Raw genomic sequence first — 23247 nt, forward strand, 5'->3', positions numbered from 1 at the left:
ACCTACAGAAAATCTGGTGTCCTGTACCTTTAAAACACCAGCTTTATTAGTAATGGCCCAACATACAACTGGAGTTCTAAAAATACTGTGCAAATACAGATATACTATTTAGTGCAAGTAGGTTTTGGTTTAATGAGAAGCTAGTGCATGGCAGAACTGGCCAATAAAACAGTAAGAAGAATTACAAACATTTTTGGGAAGTTTATACTAAGACATGGATGAAATCATTCAAAACCAGAAGGCAAATCAGGTCCACTCTTTATCATTGTTTGCATTATGGTGGCACATAAAAGCCACAACTGAAGACAGATGCCCCACTGAACTAGGTGCTGCACACGCAGAGCATGACGTAGCTCTTCAGGGCAGTGACTTACAGCCTAAACAGACTGAAGGTGGGAGGGGAAAAAACCGGAGGCAGAGACTTGCCCAGGGTCAATGGCAGAGCTGGGAATAGGAGCCAGGTCTCCTGATTCCCAGCCCAGTGTTCTGTCCACTGGCCCACATTCATTCCAGCAGCAGGAGCTGGACCCAAAGCCTATTTAAGTCAATAGGATCCTTTCCATTGATTTCAGTGGGCTTTGGATCAGGCCCTAGGCTGTTTATCACATCAGTTTGGCTCCAAATACTGTATTTGATTACATGAGGCAACTTCCCTTCTGAACAACTTCTGCAGTGCAATCCAGCTTCTCCACAGCGAACTCGGTGCTAGATACCAGATGCCAGCATTACACAGACAGGAGAGCACTTTCACAACCTCAAGCCTCCAATTTCTCAACCTTCATGTCAGACGCAGAGTCCCATCTGAAATGGGCCTGCGGCTAAGGCACAGCATGAGAGGACGACAGTACAGTAATGGCGGAGGAAGACTGGTAAGAACTAAGAAGTAAATGTCACTTCTCCTTGCTACAGAATTCCTGCTCCAGTCTCAACTGCAAAGACAACAAGAAATAATGCCTCCACATTTCTAGTTCCAGATGTATGGAGGAGGAGGAGATCCCCACCCCATCTCCCTGAGCTCCAGAGCTGGACTTCCCCATCCAGGTAGGCTGTGACCAAGATCCCTTCTAATTTTGAGGCCATTTGGGCTAACTTGTGTGGTCTGAGGTTGGGCAAGACTAGCTTGAGCTCAAGGGGATTTCTCCCCCTTGTTCTTTTGTTCCCCAGCCGCCTTCTGGGAGAATTTGATTTCTAACTACAGGACAGTCTGCATTGTTCATTAGGGTACAAGAACCATTTACACACACACACACCTGCCTGCATGTCTGTCCATACAGCTCCTTTTTTCTTTTCGATACCATTTTTCTACCTGCTTTTTTCCCCTCACCAGTAGAAACTAATGGAACCACTGGAATTCAGCCAAAGGAGAATGGAAACCCAGCAATGATAAAGCCAAACATTCAAATCTACATTGTCAAAAGTAGGGCAAGAAAAAGAGGAAAAAGGAAGAAAATTGTGCAACTTTCTTCAAAATGCAAAGATTCCAAACAGCTCTAGTCCCAAGCTAGGTACACATCCTCTCTGCCCAGCTCTAAAAGGTAGCCCCAGCCCAGGGAAGCCACGGGACATATTTCTTTGAAGCATTTAGAAAGAGGCTCATGGCTTGATTTTCCAGAGGCACTAAAATGACTGACACTGCAAGCCATTTGCCAGGTCACAGCAAGGTCTCCATATCTAAACTAGACACAGCTGGAATCCATTTGGCTCACTTGTGGGTCAGTACTGATCAAATAGGTATTAGAATTATAATAAAGTGTTTAGACTACTGAATGCATGCGAGTTGCTGCATGCATTAATCTTATTCTCAATAGCGGGGTTCCATACTGTAATGTAATATTGGAGCAGTTGTATTGTGAGCCTCTGATACTGTATGAATTGCTGTACAGTACTGGAGAGTGACATTAGCATGAAGAGCTGCTCTTCTACAGAAACTGTTATGACCCATCACAAGAGGCTGCCCATCAATACCAGAGAGGCCACGGGTGGATCTTACAACAATTGAGGGATTGTCAACAAGAGGACAAAAGACTTATTGTTGTTCTGCTCTCCTCTCAGTGAAGATCAGTCACGCAAGTGGACTCCTCCTATCAGCTGAGTTTGCAGCTCAAAGCATGTAGCAAGAAGGGGATAAAAACCCCAAGCAAAAAGGAACTACTAGGTATCTCTAAGCTGCTGCAACTCTGGGGAGGCAAGGGCCAGGTCTACACTACAGAACCAGTATAACTAAGTCACTCAGGGGTGTGAAATAGCACACCCCTGAGAGACGTCCTTACACCGACCTAACCCTCCCCTTCCCCCATCCCAGCATGGACAGCACTATGTCAACGGGAGAGCCATCAGCGTAGGAGCATCTTTTCTTAAAATGCTGCACTGGCACAGCTGCACCACCATAGCACTTAAGTGTAGACCTGCCTGAGGTGTTTCTAGGCAAAAGCAAAAACTCCTGGGTTAGCCCTAAAGGACAAAAACAAACAAACTGACCTTGCTGATTATAGAAGATTTCAAAACCTATATAGGCGAAGACTAACATTTGTGTGTTTGTTTGCTTGCAAAGAACGCATTTCCTTTTCCTGTTTAATAAATCTTCATATAGTTTGCCATAGAACTGACTACAAGCATTATCTTTGGTGACAGACCTAAAATGGAATTGACCTGTGGTAAGTGACTGATCCTTTGGGATTAGGAGTAACCAGGATATTGCTGTGATTCTTGATCTTAGCCCTCTATCACAGAGATTGTCTTGCCACCTGGGTAAGTCTGAGTACCCAAGGAGACTAGGGTGACCAGATGTCCCGATTTTATAGGGACAGTGCAGATTTTGGGGTCTTTTTCTTATTCAGGCTCCTATTACCCCCCACCACCCTCATCCCGATTTTTCACACTTGCTGTCTAGTCACCCTAAAGGGGACTGTCTGTGACTCTGTTTAAGTTGGTTAATGTGCCTGAGGAGTTTGCACTTGGTGGAATCGGTTGGTGAAATCTAAGGTTAGAACTCATGATCACTTTGGGGTTTGTGCTGGGTTTAAAAACAGTCTGCCCCAAGGTTGGTACTCACACTCCTGTGAGCATTAGAATGACCACAGATACCATTCAAGTCAATGGCAGGTGCTCCCCACCACTTCAAGCCAGGCCACTGTCTATTGAGTGATTTATGGATTCATTTTTACAGTTTTGCTGCTGTTAAGCCAGTCTATCGTCTTCAGTGCTTTCACACAGTCACCAGTGCAGTGTCCCCTGGCACCAAGGCAGCCACCACCAGCAAGGCAGCTAAACTGCTCATTGGAATTAAGTAGATTTTGGCTTAGAGGAGAGCCTGGAACGCTATGGTCCTCACTAAAGCTCTTCGCTGTACTGCTACTGAACAAAGTTGTGTTTATGTAGCCGTGCCTCAGGACTGGTCATCCACAAGCAATGAAGCAGGGAGCTCTGGCTCTAAAAGCATAAGCACTTCTATTGCCTGAGTGGAAGGCAGAGGTCATTAGCTTGAAAGCAATATAGGACTTAAACCTGTATACCTGACCTAACCACTAGAGGAGAACAGAGAGCAACATTGTGTTGGCAGGGGTTCCACAGAACTAACATACAACAAACTCTGGTGAGGGGGCATGGGCCAGCCAGGCACTGATCACAACATAAGACAGTGAATAAAAGCACACCTCCCTCCTCAGTTAGATACTAGCACATGCAACTGGTATCCAGGCAGGCTGCTGATGCTGCCAGGCCAACAATCAGATGCATCAAATCCGCAGCCTGGTTGCTTTCTTAACCCCAGACATTGTCCCCTCACCTGAATCCACAGTAGCTATCACCAGCCATCTCTGCAGAGCAAAAGACGGAGCGACCGAGTGGAGGTTAGGTAACGGACAGCGTGTTGAGCAAGAGGTAGTAGAGGGTGAAAGGGGAAGTCGAGGAAGGATTTAGGCTCTGTTCGGAAGTGCCAGTTCTGCCAGACGCAGTGAGAGGAATGAAAGGGACAATGGTTCAACCAGACTTGCCCTGCACCTTCTCTTCTGGTGAAGTCTGCGGAACTGCAAGATAAAGTGACGTGTTGCTGACGTTGCAGCAGCCTGGCTTTGCCCAAGGTGTTCTTCCCAACAGTTGTTCATGTGAAAGGACTAGCAGAGTCGTCCCTGTAGCAGAAACAGCAGCCTGGCCCAGAATCACTGCCCTTTGTCACCTTATTCCTAGCCCAGAGTAGGAGGACATGGTGAGGTTTTTCAGGCAAGTAACTTACTTGGTGAAAGATACAGTTTTAGTCAACCCAGGGAAAAAGGTCATTTCAGGACAGCAAACTCAACAGGTATCTGCACATACCCGGGCTCTCAATCTTTCCTTCACTGTGCCCAGGAGAGAGCATGAGTACCACTCTTCAACCTGGTAATTAAGGTAGGAGATGTGGATTCAAAGCCCTCCTCTGAATCAGGCAGAGAGAAGATCTGAATGACTACATCTCCTACCTCCCAGCTCAGTGCTTTAATCACCAGGCTAGAGACTCCTCTTCACTCTTTGTCACCATGGCTATTTAGATATTTATATAAAGTGGAACAGCTTCAACAGGAGAGACTGAGAGCAACCCACCCATAACAGCCTACAGACTGGCAGTTTGGAGACACAGCAGGTGGGGGGAGGAGAGGAAAGAAGAGAAGAAGAAAGGTCTGAGCTCAGGGATTCTCCCCTGGCTGTAGTTAATCCACACACCCGAGAGACAGTAGCTAGGCTGACAGAACAATTCTTCCATCAAGTCTCTCTAGGTTAGTTCAGCATATTATGTCTCTCCAGGAGTGTGGGTTTTTCACTGCCGATGTAAGTTCCCCCATGCAGAACAGCTCTATGTCTCGTATATCCTGTTTCCCCTAACCAATGGGCTAAAGGCAAAGAGGCGGGGTCAAACACACACACACTTACTTTGCTGGCCTGTAATGAACTTTTAAAATTTGCTGACAAATTCCAAACATTTTTGGAACCAAAACAACATTTCCCCTGGTTTTTCAGTTCGACGGCCATGCCAGAAAAATCAATTAACAACTCAGGTCTACTTTGGAACTTCTCTAGCACGTTGAAGGGAGAGGACAATCCTCCTTCACACGTCTCATTCCCATAACATACCAAAGCGGCGCACCAGGTTTCAGGGGAGAAGGCTACAGGGTGCTGTAAACAACTGAGACCCAGCCAATCCATCCCCAAAACTGCTGGAATTCCAGAGGGGAATTGTTCATATAGCAGCTTCCACCAGCACCTACTCTTTTCCGCCAAAAATGGAGTGGATTTAAGTACCCAGACTTGATCTCTTCACAGCAATGCTGAGAGGCTCAATTCACTGGCATTTGTAAAGTGCTCAGATCTAAAAATACGTTCACCATTACGTTTGTATTGCCATAGCATCTAGGAATTCTACTCACGAACCACTTCCTACTGTGCAAAACCCAGAACAAGAGATGATCCCAGCCCCACAGAACTTATGCTCTAAGTAAGGTTTGCAGCACAGCCTTAAAACCACAGGCTTCTGCAGTGCCACAATCTATAAAGTAAACCCCCACCCAATGGAAGTGCACTATCCTGTAGTAGCAGTCACAAGAGGATGTGTCATGTTCAGAACTAGTCTTTTTGAAACACATTTCACCCTCATGCACCGGGTTAAGTTCAGGCCAGTACAAGCAGGAATCATTTTCTAGACTGCAGTGTTCACATCACATCTAGGATCTCAGTTGGCAGGCTCCACAGAGAAGCCAAAGATTAGTCAGGCAGAGACAGAACTATGCTCCAGCTCTTCCCAGGTCAGGGCTGAGGGGGAAGCGGACACTGCCGCCCTTCATGCCATGCTGTTCCTACTATGGAGACTAAAAGCCTTTGATCTCCAGGTCTGCTAAACCATCACCATTCACCATCACTACATTGGCTCAAGTTTTGAGAAAGACAGTGAGATCAGCCACTGACCAGGGAGAAAGCAACCCAAATGCTCCTGTCTCTGAATAGAGACCAACCTCTAAGAGGATATTAGATAAAGCCACAATATATTTTATTGGACCAACATCTGTTGGAGGAAGGTACAAGCTTTGAAGTGACAGAGGTCTTCTTCAGGTCTGGGGGAGGAGGCAGAGTGTCTGAGCTAAATATAAGTTGGGACATGATAGCATCACTGCTTGCCTCAAATACACACAAGAATGCACAAAACTCAGAAATCCACCCAAAACACATTGCCAAACTCATCCATTTCACCCTCACCCACAGCTTAAATTTAACACACACTTTGCCCAGTCCACTGGAACAGCCATGGCTGCCAGGATGGCTCCCCAATATGCTAACATCTTCATGGGCCACCTCAAGGAAGAATTTCTGGACAAATGCACCACAAAAATCAATAATATACCTGAGATACATCGATATTTTCCATCCTCCAGAAAGAAGATCTAGAGAGAATTGTGGTGGAAATCTGAGGGAGTTTAGAAGACTCCCATACCACCATCAACTTCCTGGACACCATGATCAGCTTAATCAAATCACAATATACAAGAAATTCACCAGTCACCACATTTGCCTCCACAAATCCAGACGCCCTCTTCCCCCCCGCCCCACTCACACACACACACACACACACACAAAGTTATCTACAGCCAGGCACTCAAATACCACAGAATTTTCTCCAAAGAGAAAGTCTGAGACACACACCTGAAACACACTGAAAACCACCTTCACTAAACAAGATACACAAGGCAGGTGAGCCACTTTCCCACCTTGTCTCTCTAATGTCTTGGAACTAGGGTGACCAGATAGAAAGTGTGAAAAATTGAGGTGAGGATGGAGGGTAATAGGTGCAGTGGTGAGCTGGAGCCGGTTCCCACGAGTTCGCGGGAACTGGTTGTTAAATTTAGAAGCCCTTTTAGAACCGGGACAACCGGTTCTAAAAGGGCTTTTAAATTTAACAAAAGCTTCAGCAGCTCCCTGCCCTGCCCCCTGCCCCCAGCCCCAGCTCACCTAGCTCCGGCTCTGCCTCTGCCTCCTCCCCTGATGGCTCCCCCTCCTGGCTTCCCACGAATCAGCTGTTCGCATGGGAAGCCTGGGAGGGCTGAGAAAGAAGCAGCAGCTTCCTACAGGTGAGCTGGGGTGGGGAACGGGAGGAGGGTGTCACGCGGCTCCAGGCCAGCTCCGGCCCCCGGCCCCCACTTCCAGGCAGCGTGGTAAGGGGGGTAGGGAGGGGGTGTTGTATAGAGGGCGGGGGGGTGGATTAGGGTCAGGACTCAGGGTGGTCAGAGGGCAGGGAACAAGGGGATTGAATGGGAGCAAGGATCCTGGGGGGGCAGTCAGGAAGGAGCAGGGGTGTTGGATGAGGCGATGGGGGGCAGTCAAGGGCAGGGGTTCCAGAGGAAGTCGGGACAGAGAGAAGGGGTGGTTGGATGGGGCAGGAGTCCCGGGGGTGGGGTGTCAAGGAACATGGGGGTGTTGGATGCAGCAGGAGTCCTGGAGGGCGGAGGGAGGGCACAACCCCCTCGTGGGGTGAGGAGGAGGGAACCGGTTGTTAATATTTTGGCAGCTCATCACTGAATAGGTGCCTATACAAGAAAAAGCACCAAATATCAGGACTGTCCCTACAAAATCAGGACATCTGGTCACCCTATTTGGAACCAACATGGATACAACAACACTGCATTCACTAAACAAGGACACTCTGCCAGAGACTGCTTCAGGGAAAGGGCCACCCTAATACCCCAGGAGAACTTTCTTGAAGACAGGAAAGGGAAACCAACCACCCTGCACCAAAACCATATGGGGTATCATTAAACAGTTACAACCCATATTTGATGGGGTCCACATCCTGAAAGAAATCTTTCCTGAATCCCCTATGGCCTTCAAAACAACCCCACAGCCTCATCACCAAAAGCAAGTTCCTTACAGACCAGGACACATCAACTCAAAGCGGCACCAGACCCTTCCAGAAGAGATGTAAAACCTGCAGACATCTCCATGGCTACAATGATCAATACTCCCCTCCCCCACCCTCTTTCAAAATTGATGGCTCCTACACATGTTTATCACACCACGTGGTATACCTCATCAAGTGCCCCCGCAACAACTATGTGCATGAAACTAGACAATCACTACACTCCAGTGAGCTCACACAGAAAGATGATAAAAGAAAAACACCGTATCATCCATAGACAAACTTTTCCAAAGCAACCACTCCACAGCAAGGTGGATTTAAAAAACAGAACAAAACAAAAAAACCCCAATGGTTTTTAAATATAAAATTTTAAAAAATCATTTTTGTTTTGATAAAATGCTTTTTGAGGAAAAAACGTATCTAAAAGATCGTTTTAATTAAGATACATTATAGCTCAAAGATCTCATCATGGAATAGGGATTATAAACTAAGTCTATAGTATGAGAAAATATATTCATGTGATGTTTAAGAAAAGTTTTGTAAATGAGTTCCAATAGTTCATGGATTAGGGACCCAATTTTATGGGGTTCCAGGGGCTTCTGTATAGATTATTTAGGTTAATCTTTCTATCTACCCAATGGGACTCGGTATCTTCTAGACCGAGCACTATCAGAAATGCTTAGTTTTGCAGTTCTCAAACAGTGGATTTGTGTCTCCAGAGATAACATGCTTGTTAACAGCAAAAATATTTTTAAAACAAACAAATAAATAATATATACGGAGGTGAGGGGAAAAAACACCACAGTCCTCAACTCTATTGTCCCTCTGCAAATTTGTGTACACAGAGTCAATCCCTTACCTCTCTCTAAAAGTGTAAAGTTTCAAAAAGTTCAATGAATAGATGATTCTTGGGGGCAGAATAGATCTGGACAAGGAGAAGAAGTCTGGAGATAAATGTGAGAAGGGAGGAACAGGCAGTAGAAACTAAAGTGAAATTGTTTGAGCAGCATATTCCAGAAGTCTTGGTCTTTCTGAGCGTAGCCTTCATTGATTTGAGATCTACCATACCATTCTCTCACTACAAGGGAAAACCTATAATGGCAGCAGGCCATAAAAGAGACCCAGTTTGGGAATAAAAACCATTCAAAAAATATACATTTGCTGATGTTTTAAGTCACTTAAGCACTTGGATTCAGAGACTGTTGAAGTGATAATCTCACTTTTAACAGCAGTAGCTTCTTCTGTCAGTGTAGAAAGAATATTTTCTTCCTTTGGACTAATTCATTACAAATTGAGAAATCATTTGGGACCTGAAAAAGCAGGAGAGCTTGTTCTTCTTTTCCAGATTATGAACAAACAGGAAAATGAAGGTGAAGACTGAGTTAGCTGCAGAAGCAAATCTTTTAAGTTTCTCATGTTGACCTGGCTGACATAGTAGATTTAATTTGTGTGTTTTTTTTTAAATATTTCATTTAACTATTTTAGTCAAAAACAATTTTAAAAAAACCTTGAACGTGTAACTAAATTCAAAAATTCATGCTTGTTTTGTTAAAATATTATATGTTTGCTGTTGAATACATAACATTGTTGTTTTAGTTAAATGAAACAATTTAAACATCTATCTGGTGACGTTCTCCTCCTAATGCAGCAAGGCAAGAAAATCCTTCAAATATTAATGATTAACCTGTTGAATTGGAGATAATTCACCTCCCAATGACTTCATAAATCTCTGCTTCAATTACCTTTGGTAAATGAAATAACCAAATCATTCATTTTCTGACATAGCTGTAAAAGTAATCTAAAAAATTTTCAGAATAAATCCCTTTAAAAATATATAGCATGTACCTCATAAAAATGAAACCTACATCTCAGAGTTGTGAAGAATATGTATTAAGGTTATGACAACCAACAAGAATGCACTTTTTTGTAGAAATCCATGATTAAATTGAGTCTTCCTGACTAGTGATTTAAATTAAATCCACCCTGCTCCACAGCTCATCTTTCAGTTCTTGTCCTCAAAAGGAACAAGTATTGAACACCTATGGAACAAGTATTGCCCAACACCTTCAAAAGGCAAGTCTGTGAATTTAACGTTGCTAGACACCAAAAGCCCTGGACTTAACAGAGACACTGTTTTTTTGGCTCATTACAACAATTTGTAACACCTGCTTGTTAGCCTTAATTGCCCACTTTAAACCTTTTATGCATAATCATCTAACCCCCAATTGCCCATTCCAAGTGACTGCCTCCCATGTATTATCCCTTCTGCTTAACAATCTGTCCTAACGTGTATTTAGGTCAGACACACTGCTTCCTTCCCCAGAGCTGATAAAAAGCTCCGTGAAGGTACAAGCTTTTGAACTACAACAAACAGAAGTTGGTCCAGTAAGAGATGTTACCTCACTTACCTTCTCTCTAATATCCTGTGACTAACACAGCTACACCACCACCACAATATTAAACAATCTCACAAAAATTATTTGAGAGCACTGACAGCAGAGATCAATGTCACCCCCTATGCTGGCACAGAGCCAGGGGAGGGGCAGCTTGCATCCCTTGATCCTGAGAGTGCTGGGGGCTGGCTTAACCCTCCCCACCCCCCCATCACACACACACACACACTACAGCAACCCCAATGGGTACCTTAACTTGCACCCCTGATGCAGTAGGTCACTAGATACTATGGGACTGCAGAATAGTCAGGGCACATCACACCCCAGCTACAGCATCTATCAGTGCCTCTTGTGCAGGGGGCACAAAGTCAGCATAATGTGGTTACATTAGCACCCTTGAATCCCACCACATCACACATACAGATGACCAGCATGATTCAACCCAGATTCTACACAGCACTGGCCTCCCCCCCTTGAGCTAAAGGAGTACCCGTTCGCAGGTAGCACTGGTAGTACACTTAACAAACATGCTCGGTTGTAGGCAGTGGTGTTTTTTCAATACCCTGTTAGAAGTAGGTCACACCCTCAAGCTTGAAACTGTATCAACATACATGTGTCTGAAAAGTCTGCTTCCACAAGGAAAAGTTGTTATACTCCAGGTGAGCAGAAGCCTTTACCTAATACCCCAAGTCTCAACATTAAGGTGAGAAAAACAGCACCCCAATAATCACACCTTTGGTGCAGTGCTGCATGCTCCAAAAGCGTCCTGTGCCCGCATGCACTGAGCATTGGGTAAAACCTGAGTTAGACTCTTTGGGAGCTGGATTACGTCACTGGTTCCACAGTCAGCAATGTTGAAGGGTAAATCCTCCTAGTACATTAACAATGACCAAGAAGGGTGGCACCAGGCTCAGAGTAGTTCACAGAACTACACTCAATGGCAGGAGAGTGTATAGCCAAGACCCACCCAGAGCAGGCTGTGGGTAACTGCTAATGGCCACTTAGTGAAAACCAGACTTGTCAGAAGCCAGCAGTTCTGCAATGGGATTTTATTTTAAGCTTAAGTGCTGGGGTGCAGGGGAGAGAGAGAGAGGTTTTCTCCACTTCATATTTATTAAAACATCTTGAAATGGCAGCTATGGGCCCTGCAAGAAGTGGGCTGAAAGGTTCTCTTGTTTCATGGTGACCTCTACTGAAACAGCAGCAACTGCTGACTCTGCTGCCCTCCTACAACAGGGGGTGGAGTCACCACCTCCCACCCAACTTTCAGCAGTGAGGAAAGATGCATGTCACTCTACAGCAGCAGACCTGTCCTCCCTACTGACATCCCTAGGCAGAGCCAGGTCTAACATGTTAGCTGAAATAGCAAATAGCCACCCATCTTACTCTGTAGCTGTTCTCACAGCAGCCTCTCTATACTGCAATTAAACACCGGGATCTGGCCTGTGTCAGCTGACTCAGGCTCATGGGGCTATACATCTGCACTGTAGACATCCAGACTAGGACTAGAAAAAAAAAAAAAAAGAGGTGAAGAGGGTGCCAGGGCCCAGGCTCCAGCCCTAGTCCAGATCTTTACACTGCAGTTGTATAGCCCTGCAGCCCAAACCAAAGGCAACTGACAGAGGCCAGCCACAGATGTTTAACGGCAGCATAGACATGCCCTGAATGTTTTACTGCCTCTGATAACTACCTGTTCTGGATAGAGCGAGCCCAGCCAATAAGGCCTACCCCTAAAGCACAGACCTGTTTTAGAATTAAAGCCCTACACATCTGACATGTGGAATATATACCCAACATACAGAATGCTGGAATACAAAAGACAACTAATTTGACACCACCACTGACATCTTACAACAAACCCACAGCCAAGCGGTCACTCTGCTACATGCCATGGCTATTCAGAACTTCACAGCTGCAGCAAGAATCAAGTTTGGTTCCTATAGCTCCAAGAGCACAGAATCCCAACACCAAAGCTAAAAGCTAGCAGTACCGGGCCTATGACACAAGTCACAGTTCCATCCAGTAGGACACAACTCTCCCTACTCACCAGCTCATTACAGTGGCATATGTCCAGAATATGAAAAAACACCTGTCTTCCTCCCAAGGGGAGGGATCCCGCCACAGCTCAGGAATGAGATAGAACAGTTCTCTCCACTACAGTCACATTCCTTCAATGGGGATAGCAGACACAACTGTGGAAGAAGAGGGTGAAACTGGAGCACATGACATACCTGAGAGCTCACACAAGGCTTCCAACTACTCTGTGACAATATCAGCAGGAGGAGTGGAAAAGGAGATGTTTTTAGGAAGCACAACATATGAAGCAAAATGAAATTTCCTACAGGTTTGTGAGGGACCTCCTCAGGTTCCCATAAATCACACCCACACTGAGTCAAACAAAGAGAAAGGCTGGTGATAACCTAGGTTGCCCCTTTGCTACGTCACTTCAACACCCTCCCAATAAAAATTGCATGAGCTCCAGTGCCTGGATTTAATTGCTTTCCAGCTGCTTGGCAACTCCCTTCACTGAGCCTCACCTGCCACAGGTGTTTGCAATTTTCCCTCTTCCAGCTACTGCAGAGCAGCCTCACCTCACACAGCCTGTGTTTGTCAAGCAAGAAACAAAGTTGCATTTTTATTTTTTTTAACAGAGTGTTGCTGGGAAGGAGCAGGCAAATAAGGTGCAACATGTCTGGTCAAGAAGGATAGAAAATCCTCTCTGTTAAAGGCAAAGCGGATGTATGCCTGCTCTCTCACACACACATACACAGAGAAGAGTGGGCCTCTTCCAGCAAGAAATCTTCACAGGAGAAGAGAGGAAGGAGAGTTGGGGGAAAATGGGCTTGTTCATAATGGAGGCCCTAGCCCTGCAAGTATGATTGAAGACAATGGGATGAGTGCTGTATAAAAAGTTAAGCATGGGTGAGTGTTTGTAGGATTAGGGCCTTACAGAGGAGGGAGGAGATGTCACATTAGATTTTATTTAGCTAAGATGTTTGAAAAGAAATACAGCTAGAGAGACAAGGAAAGCTATATTTCTGTCTGCTTTTGATCCAATGTTAATTAAGCATCTTTTCACCCTTCTGGATAAAAAGGGACTAAGAGATTTTAAGACAAAAATCTCAGTAACATCAGACTAACAATGGAGCTCAGACAGGATGTTCAGATCCAGATATCAGCTGTCCCCCAGGGAAGGGTTTGGATCCAGGGGTCAGCTCAGCAAGGGGATAGGGTCCAGAAGCAAAGTGAGGGATTTGGGGGTTTACCTATTGCGGATACTGGGACAGGTGGGCCTAGGCCCAGCCATAGCTAAAGACCTGCCCTCTCAATGGGGGAGGGAGGAACCATCTCTGAGAGAGTACAGTGACAATAAACAGTCTGCAAGTGCCTTTTGAAGAATTCCCCAGGCACAGGTGTAATCCACACACCTGGGTTTGGTGTTCTGTCCTATCTAGTGGCACCAAGACCACTTAGAGAGAGAGGGAGATGAATGAGTCTGCTCTACAGTCTTCGCTAAGGGCCAAATGGCTTTTAGCTCATGCAGTAGTGGTTCATGCCCTTAGCTCCTGAGATCCCAGGTTCAACCCTGCCTGCTGATGACTACGGTCTGTGGGCATTACACAAGCGCTGTGTTCAGCTGCATACAATAGCCCTACGTTACCCACTCTTTCCTGAGAACTCCACTGCTGGGGGAGATGCTCTGAGAAGGATGTGGGGGACGATAACCCGCACCATTCTGGCTGGCACCACAAGCCAGAGGCAGTGCTAGGAGACTGCCATAACTTAGAACTTGGGCTGCCTACATTATGCTGGAGGTCATTTCAGCCCCTGCAGCTGCTTAGACTCAGGAGGGCGTAGAAGTGGCTTAAAGCCAACTTTGTCCTCACTGCCCTTGGACTTAACCTTCTGTGCTGTGCCTCCTGGAGGTACATTACAGCACAGAATCTGCCTCAGAGCTGTGGAAAGCTCCATCTGACTCCGAACACAACCAGAGTTTGGAGGCATTGGGATCAGAGCTTGTCTCTCCACAATAGCACAAATTATTGCGAGTTGAGTGTTAGCCTCTCAGTTGTCAGACTAGTTCTTCCTGCAGACATAGCTCAGCCCAAACCCTCCTGTCCCCATCTCCCCACCTGGCTATGCTCTGGGCTAGCCCTCAGAAAGATGCCACCTCCTTTGGAGGAGCCCCTTCATGGCTGTACCTTTCTTCTCTGCAAGTAGGTTCAGCTTCCTGGGCCTGTGTCCATTCCCCGGGGGATGTTCGCTCCCCCTCTTGTGTTCCCTCTGCAGCCCACCTCTGCTTGCGCTGCTCGAGCTTCTGAGACCAGTCGCTGAACCCCTCATCCTCTTCCGGCTCTGAGGTCCCTGAGGGCTTAAAGTCAAACCTGAAACACAGCAGGAGAAAAATTAGAACAGTGGAACTGCAAAGGATCAAAGTTGGTACCGATAAACCCCATGCTGGTCATGGTCCTTCCCTTTCCAGTAACCTGGCTATCACAACCTTCCTCTAGTAGCTCCTCTCATACCAATAAAGGCCTGGTCTCCAGAATCCCACCCATCCTCATTCTCCATTAAAGGAGAGGTCACAAAGCAGCCTAAACCACTTAGGAAAACACTACAGAGCAGCCACTTAGGAATTTTCCTGGTATAAGGGGAATCCCTGAACAACACAGCAACTCCACCTCACCTCCATTCCTGGGGCAAAAGAGACAGTGACCTGTTGTGAGGAAGTGGGACTGTTCTTAATGTTTCCTCTGAATACTGTGTGAGTGCCTCAGTTTCCCCTATGCATTTCTTAAGTCTCCAGTGTGCATAAATGGCTGACAATCTGTCTCCTAGCAACAAATGGCCAGAGCCCTTTCCCCCTTGCAAGGGAATAGCTAAAGGTGAACAAAGAGATCAGGTGACCTCCTGGCCTGGGAAAGAGACAAAGGCCAGAAAGGAGGGCCTGGAGGGGGTTTCAGTTGGGAGCTGGCTGGGGATGGGAAGTGAGGGCAGACAGGGTTGTCTGGCTCACTGGGCCCCAGAATAGACCCGGCTGAGGGAACCTGTTCTCTGTACCTACAAGCTCTGTTTTAGACCGTGTTTCTGTCATCTAATAAACCTGTTTTACTGGCTGGCTGAGAGTCACATCTGACTGCGAAGTTGGGGGTGCATGCAGGACCCTCTGGCTTCCCCAGGACCCCGCCTGGGCGGACTCACTATGGGAAGTGCATGGAGGGGCATATGCTGAATGTTCCGAATTCAGATCCAGGAGGTGAAGCCGTGTGAGCTTCTTGCTCTGAAGACAGTCTGCTCCATGGGAGAGGAGGCTCCCCAAAGTCCTGACTGGCTTTGTAGGGAGCAGTTCCAGAGCGTCGCCCGGGGACTCCGTGACACCGGTCCTTTGTGCTCCTACTGATTCCTGGCTCCTTGGATGTCCTCATGGGGCCACAGGAAATCCCGGCATAAGCTAGAGCTGCCTTCAGGCTCCCAGTGCCTTCACCCCTTCCTCTAGTCCTGCACTGAGCACAGTTTGGCCAGACCAGAGACTCTGGTGCAAAATCTTCTTAAATGCATTTAGGAACCCAGGGTCCCATTCATGTTTGCCCTGCAGCTTGGGTATGCCATTTACATTAGTGCCAAGTGGGTGCAAAACACTCCCAAATGAGAATGAAAGCGCTTTGCACCCACTTGGCAGTGGTGTAAATAACAACACACATGCACAGCAATGGATGCGTGAGAGAGGAAGGATGGTCCAGTGGTTAGGGCTCCAACCTGGGACTTGGGGGGTCAATCCAGTGCTCTGCCACAGAGTCGCTGTGTGGCCTTGGGTAAGACACTTAATATCTCTGTGCCTTGGTTCCCCATCTGTAAAATGGGGATAATAGCACTGCTCTCCCTCACAGGGAGGACAAATGCATTACAGATGATAAGGTGTGTGGATCTGTGTTAATGGGGGGAGGGCAGACAAGTGGCTTAGATAGACTGGTCCTCATCTGTCAATGCAAACTAGGGTGACCAGACAGCAAGTGTGAATAATCGGGATGGGGGTGGGGAGTAATAGGCGCCTATATAAGAAAAAGACACAAAAATCGGGACATCTGGTCACCCTAATGCAAACCTACCTACGTGCCTTCTGCTTCATGCCTCATTGCCAGCAATAAGGGTTCTGGGATCGGTTTGTAGACAGCAACTGCTATTGATGATGTGTGAGGCAGAACACAATCTGGCTTTGCTCATTTGTGTCTTCCTGGACTCTTCATGGCTGGTAGCAGTTTAACAAACTTGCTCTTACCCCAGCAAAGTAAGCAGATATGGATCTAGGAGGGTAGAGCCTTGGTGCTAAGAAAACCAAGGGGAATTTTGCCATTGACTCCACTGAGAACTGGATGTGCCCCGAAGGCAGCAGGTATTGGCAGTGAATAGGTGTCATTTTCCCAGTGTCACTTTCCCATTCATAAGTGCACTTTATAGTGCTCCTGAAAACACACATGTTGGAATCCCCCCTCCATGCCATGCCACCCACTGCCAACTGCTGTGCTGGCACACGCCGGCGTAGTTTGGCATGGCCAAGTGCTCATCCCTCTGCCCCTTAAAAAGCCCTGCGGGGAGGGGCGGGGGGGGGCCAAAAGGAGCTTAACCTCTGGATAGATTTCCCATCCTTCCACTGGTGAGGGGAAAACTCTCTCTTCAGTCACCAAACCGGAAAGAAAAGAGGTGAAGAAGAACTTCTATCCAACTGCCGAGAGCCTGCAGAGGGTCATCTCCCTGCCAGCACGGCGCATACAGACCACATTCCCAAGCTCTGACGCAACCCAACTGCTGTGATTTGACACAAAGACACAAAAAAAGCCCAGTGCACAGTTGAGCGGTAGGTGATCGGAAGGAGGACTGGCTCCTCCAGATCACTTGGCTGCCTGCTGCAGAGCAACTTTGGCCCATTTTATTCTCATTGCCTCTGCCTTTCTCCTTCACCATCTAGGCTTGTGGTGACATGGTGAGATGCCCGAGACAAAGGATGGCCAACCCCAAATGTTAAAAGAAAATCATAGGTTGGGCCTTGAGAAATCTTGAGATTGGCTTAAAACCAATGAGATTTTTTTAATAGATAAATGTGTGGTGGGGGGATCTTGTTTGTTCTCTGAGTTCGGAGCCTTAGGGAGCATTTGGATTACATACATTTTCCAGATTTTCTCTGCAACCACGAGGGCTAGAAACTTACTTTTTAAAAATAATGAAAGCTGAGATTCTCCTATTCACGTGACTCCAGCAGCTGAGTCTTTAGGGTGGGGAAAGTAGCTATCACAAGCCTTGTGACAGCTGACAACAACAGACAGGCCCAGATTTAAGTACCCACAATGCCCCACATCTCCAGGAGGACCCTAGTACAAGGATCTTCAGTAACTGGGGTGGCGTTCACTCCTGTCCCAAATCAGATGGTCAGCCAGTGGAGAAGCCAAGGATGTCTTTCAGGGTTCTTCATGATGTTTTCCCATTGAACCTTCCCATACTAAGTGCTACAATGACAATCTGTGATGTCACAAGTGAAAGTGGATTAGGATTTACTATTCCTGTAGTACCAGAGGCCCTGAGTGAGACACCGTGCTCAACTCTATTCACACAAACAGTAAGAGAGTCCCTGCCACAAAAAGCTAATGATCTGAATAGACAGGGTAGGAAGTATGATTCCTGTTTTACCAATGACCAGCTGAAGCACAGACTGGAGAAGAGACTTGCCCAGGACACACAGGGAGCTCTGTGGCAAAGCCAGTAAAAGACTCCAGCTCTTCCGAATCCCCGGTCAGGGCCTGGGGGGAAGAGCAATCCTTGGGTGGGAAGCTCAGCCCTTAAAAGCATAGATAAAGGTCATACACCAGTTGGGGGTAGCCAGAGCACAGTCTACTCTAGTCATTCCCTGACTCAATGGCCTCCTTTTGCCAGGGACAGAGAGAGAGTTATGCTCCCTGGCAAATCCCCAGCAGGGGACTGGTAAGTGGTCCCCATTCCCTCTGCGACGCTCAAGAATTTGCCCTGATGTCCTGACTGCAGCCCCTTGACCTTTCTGAAATACCACCCCCAGCGCTCAGGCTGCAAAGGATAGATGCCTCTGGGCTGGAGTTTGGGGTAATTTTGATTTCACAGCCTAGTCTCCCCCTTACTCTCCTCAGAACTCAAGATCACCCGGGAGGAGAAATAAGAGGGGTGAGAGTGGGGCTGGCATAACACCGCTCCCGCATTTCAATACTAAATGGCTTGGCACCACTCCAGCATCCAGACCTACAGGGAAGCCACCACAGCTGTCTGGGGGGGCGAAGGGGGAGGGGGGAAATGTAACCCAGATTTTCTTTGGGGGCTGTGCAAAGCCCCTCCCCCCAAGGAAACGATGAGGGCCTGTTTACACAAAGATGAGTTGCATGAATGGGGTGAGTCACTGTATGGGGGCGTGGTGTTTACACAAGAGAAAGCAAAGACTTATGGAAGATTAATGGCAGGCTGACCCCAGCTCAGCAAGCCAGCCCAGGTGGCCGTCAGCAGCTGCAGAAGAGGCTGGAGAGAAGGAAACGCGATTTTAGAGTGAGGCACAATAGCTCAGTGCTGTCGGTGTGAGCGTATAACAAAGCAAAGAGGCTGGCTAAGGCTCATCCATAAAAGCCAGAAGTCAAGATGGCCAGCAGGCAGGATTTGAGAAAGGATGGATTTTACTATCAAACCTCCCCATTGTTCTGGGGCATCTGGATGTGGGATTTGGGTCCAGGCTCATCCCTACCTAAATGATACCTATAGGTTTCCCAGCATTCTCCCTAACCCTCAACACTCCATCTAGAAATATTTACACGTGTATTTGTATGGGGGATTGAACCCAGGACCTCTGGATCTTTTTTTAAAAAAAGAAAAACAACCCACAAACTTCACTGCCTGAGCTAGGGGACTAGTACCAAGCTCACAAACCTTTCTATGTGGTCTGCCCATCAAAGCGGCACAAAGAGTCACAAAATCCTAGCATGGGTTACTTTGGTCTCTGTTGGTCCCGGTGGAAAGATGCCCACAAGCTTCCGAATCTTTTCCCCATCTCAAAGAGTGAGGCTAGTTCTCCTGCACTCGGGTTATTTATTTTAAAGTGTAAATCATGCCTCAGACCTCTCTGCATGACCTATCCCCTTTCTCCTCCTTCCTTGTGGGCTGAAGTTTATCAACAACCTTTTAATCTGCTACTGTACACTTGGATCTTTGGTCACTCTGGCCAAAAATCTCCAAACATGCCTGCCTACAATTAGGCTCCTAAGTCCATATTTAGGAGCCTAAATAAAAGTGTCCTGATTTTTCAGAAAATTCTCAGCACCAACAAAGCCCACTGAAGGCAACAAAAACTGGCAGGTGCTCGGCACCTTTGACAAGCAGGCCACTTTTATTTAGGTTCCAGGTTCCTAAATTTAAACATTCAGGTTACAACATTTTGGCTTTGAGCCTGATTCATTCCTCTTTTTCTAGCACACCTAAAACTCCCAGTAAAATCAATGGAAGCTTGTACTGTGCAATGAATCCCTGTCTATCCACAGAAAGAGAATGACCATGAGCCAAAGGGCAGGTCTGGGAAGGGCAGGTCTCCCCTCTGGGCCCTCTCTTAATACAGCTGGGAATTTTGTTCCTATTTATTTGTATATTGCCAGAAACTGTCAACCCCCCACTGTATCATATATGACAAATGGATCAAACTTATTTTCTGTAATTACTCCCCCAAAAAGTCCCCCCCCCACGCCTTTTTTCTCTATTCTTCCCTTCCCTTCCCTGTTTCTCTGTGCCTTTTTCACTCTTTTCAGTGGGACTACTAAAGCTAAACACATGCATAAGGCCCACTCCTGTAAAGGCTTATGCAGGTGCTAAACTTTTATACATTGTGAATAGCCCCCCTTGGTGTAAATGGGACCATTCACGGGGCATAAAGTTAAACATGTGTGCTAGTTTTTGCAGGGCAGGGCCTCTGTGTTTGCATTATTGGGGAGTGCTAATTTTTCACTGTAACTTGCACAAAGCATCAAAGCAGCAGTCACTTAATTTTGCTGTGCCTCTAGACAGCTGTAAAATAGAGATATCTGCCTCAGCAAGATGATCTGAGGCTTTGTTAATAGATGTAAAGCGTTTTGTGATCCTGGTATGAAAGGTGGTCTAGAAATGCTCTCAATTAATATTACATGGCACAGCTTACATTTTTAATTAAATACGTTTCTTTTTAGAGCTGGCAGAAATATTTAAATTTTCCAAATACTGATGAAATGCTTTTCACAAAGAAAGGAAACATTTTCACAAGAATTTGAAAATAAAAAAATCTTCAGAAATTTTTTTTAAATCCTGAAAAAAATTGAATTCTTTCAAGAAAAAATCCGCATTTTTTCATGAAAAAATAGAGTTGTTTTCATGAATAAATTCAGATGTTTTCCTTTAATTTTTTTTTCACAAACAAATTTTGATTTGTTTTCCCATAATTTTGTTTGCTGGTTTTGTGCCTTGGCCCTGATCCTACAATCACTTATGCACATGCTCAACCATCAGTGGTGAAGTTAAGCACATGTATAAGTGGTAGCAAGATCAGGGCCTTACAGATCTGGTTGACACTTTTTAACAATTCAAATGAAAAATTCTCACAATTTTTTCCAGTCAGCTCCACTTCTTGTCTAACTTGGGCCCTGATCTTACAAAACACTTAATATGCTTAAACAAGTTCTGTAGACTTCAATAGAACTATGCATATCCTTAAAGTTAACCATGTGTTTAAACACTTTGCTGAATTGGGGTTTTATACACCAATTTAACCCTTATTGACCTCTCCTCATTTAAACTCCTAACCCCCTGCATTTTTATCTCATAGGAAAATTAAAAACTGTCTCCCTAAAAGGGATTGTTGGCAGTAGGGATAGAACCTGGGACCTCTGAATTTTAAAGCATAAGCATCAATCTAAAAAACCTTCCTTTGCCAGCCAAGGCTTTACCAATCTCATCAACCTTTAGATGTGGCCCAGCCAACACTAGACAGGGACAGAACAGCACGGTGAGTGGGTCTGGGTAACACAAGCACTAGTATATAGTAAGGATTTTTTACACTAGGATGGTGCTTGTTAGAAGAGTGTTCTACACTCAAGCTCTTCTTACTGGTTTTCCTGGGCTGGCAGCCCACTCTCTGAGAAGGAGTTGGTGTTGTTCAAGCCATCTTCTGCCTGGGACCGCTGCTGTTTCTCCCGTTCCCTTCTACGCCGCTCTCTCGCTGCCTCCTCCTCATCCTCCACACTCCACTGTGCTGTCAGCCTGTCAACCAGAAGGGAAATGCATTCTTAATGCAGGCAGCCAGTTCCAAGAGAAGCAAATGAAGGGAAAACTTCCCAGAATCTCAGGATAAAAACACAGCACTGGGTAGGCCTCATTCTGTGAGCTTCACTCCTGCCAAGCCAGGAGCACTTATTTACCCTAGCAGCATGTCTGGAAGCCAAGGAGACCACTTGTGTAAGTGCTACAGAACATGAGAAAGTAGGATTGCAGAATCAGGCCTTGTATGAGAGGACTGGATTGCTTCTTAGGGGATGTGTAACAAAATGTGTATGGTAGAGTCATAAGAACATAAGAACAGCCCTACTGGGTCAGACCAAAGGTCCATCTAGCCCAGTATCCTGTCTTCTGACAGTGGCCAGTGCCAGGTGCCCCAGAGGGAATGAACAGAACAGGTAATCATCAAGTGATCCATCCCCTGTCCCTCATTCCCAGTTTCTGGCAAACAGAGGCTAGGGACACCATTCCTGCCCAACCTGGCTAATAGCCGTTGATGGACCTATCCTCCATGAACTTATCTAGTTCTTTTTTTGACTTTATCTAGTCTTTCACATATGAAGTGACAATATGTCTGTTGTGTATTTGGTTGTCATGGTTTTTGTTGCTATGGCAACTGAGTTAGATTATTATGGGTTAGCTCAACCGGTTTCAACCGGCTGAGTGAGCTCTCTGTATATCTGTAAATAAAATGGAGGTTTTGGTTAGCTGCCTGCTCTCTGGCCTCAAGTGATTGCTTCCTACACCGGCTGCCCCAAGGATATAACACTGGCGACGAGGGTGGGATCCTGGTGCTGCTCCAGTAACAGAAGGAAGTAGAAGTCAAGGTAAAGAACAAACAAACAAAAAAAGCTGCTTGTTTGCACTGACTGTGAAAGTGAAACTAAAAATCATGGCTACTGTGACCAGGCCCCTGGAGCCTTTTGATGAGAATACAGAGCAGTGGCATGTGTATACTGAGCGTTTTGAGCTTTTTGGTATTGCAAATGACATTACAGAAGCGAAGAAGGTGCCAATATTCTTAACTGTTGTAGGGGCTAAAACCTACTCTCTGCTACACAGCTTACTGCACCCTGTTAAGCCTGAGACTAAATCTTACAGTGACATTGTGGAAATCCTGGGGTCTCATTTCTCCCCAAAACCACTGGTAATTGCTGAAAGATATAGGTTCCACAAAAGAGACCAAAAGGAAGATGAAACAGTTGTACAATTTGTAGCCATTTTAAAAAAGCTAGCAGAACACTGTGAATTTAAAGAGATGTTAAATGATGCCCTGCGTGACAGGTTAGTGTGTGGCCTCTGCAGTGAAGCTATACGGAAGCGCCTACTGACAGAGGCTCAGCTTACATTACAGAAGGCTGTTGATATTGCTGTCTCCATGGAACTGGCTACAAGGGAGGCACAATACATCGGTGCATCCCCTAGGGTGCAAAAAGTGTCACAAGAACTGACCCACAAAACGGTGCAGAGTCAAGAATGTTACCGCTGTGGTAAGCTGGGTCACCAGGCATCAGAATGCTAGTGTAAGGACCTGGTGTGTCGACACTGTGGCAAAAAGGGACACATTGAGTATGCCTGTAAACAAAAGAAAAAGAGGCCTGTGGTCTGGCCGACAAAAAGAGGAACCTTGCATACCCTAGAGCAGACCCAGGATGATCAAGGTGACACCTCCTCACAAGAGGAAGT

The 23247-nt window shown here is 46.2% G+C and overlaps 1 protein-coding gene across 5 annotated transcripts in view; it reads right to left on the bottom strand.

The window, feature by feature from the left end:
• LSP1 (lymphocyte specific protein 1) overlaps positions 1 to 23247 on the bottom strand; it is an 89856-nt gene that overhangs the window by 24719 nt on the left and 41890 nt on the right. For 4 of the 5 annotated variants that reach the window (XM_045017193.1, XM_045017192.1, XM_045017195.1 and 1 more), the window contains exons 2-3: positions 21394 to 21546; positions 14469 to 14651 (exon numbers count right to left, since the gene is read on the bottom strand). In XM_045017193.1, the coding sequence (XP_044873128.1) occupies positions 14469 to 14651; positions 21394 to 21546 (336 nt within the window). The remainder of the gene's footprint in view (positions 1 to 14468; positions 14652 to 21393; positions 21547 to 23247) is intronic. The other variant, XM_045017196.1, reaches the window with a different exon arrangement.

Source organism: Mauremys mutica, chromosome 4 (genome assembly GCF_020497125.1).
Source record: "Mauremys mutica isolate MM-2020 ecotype Southern chromosome 4, ASM2049712v1, whole genome shotgun sequence".
Taxonomy (NCBI): Eukaryota; Metazoa; Chordata; order Testudines; family Geoemydidae; genus Mauremys; species Mauremys mutica.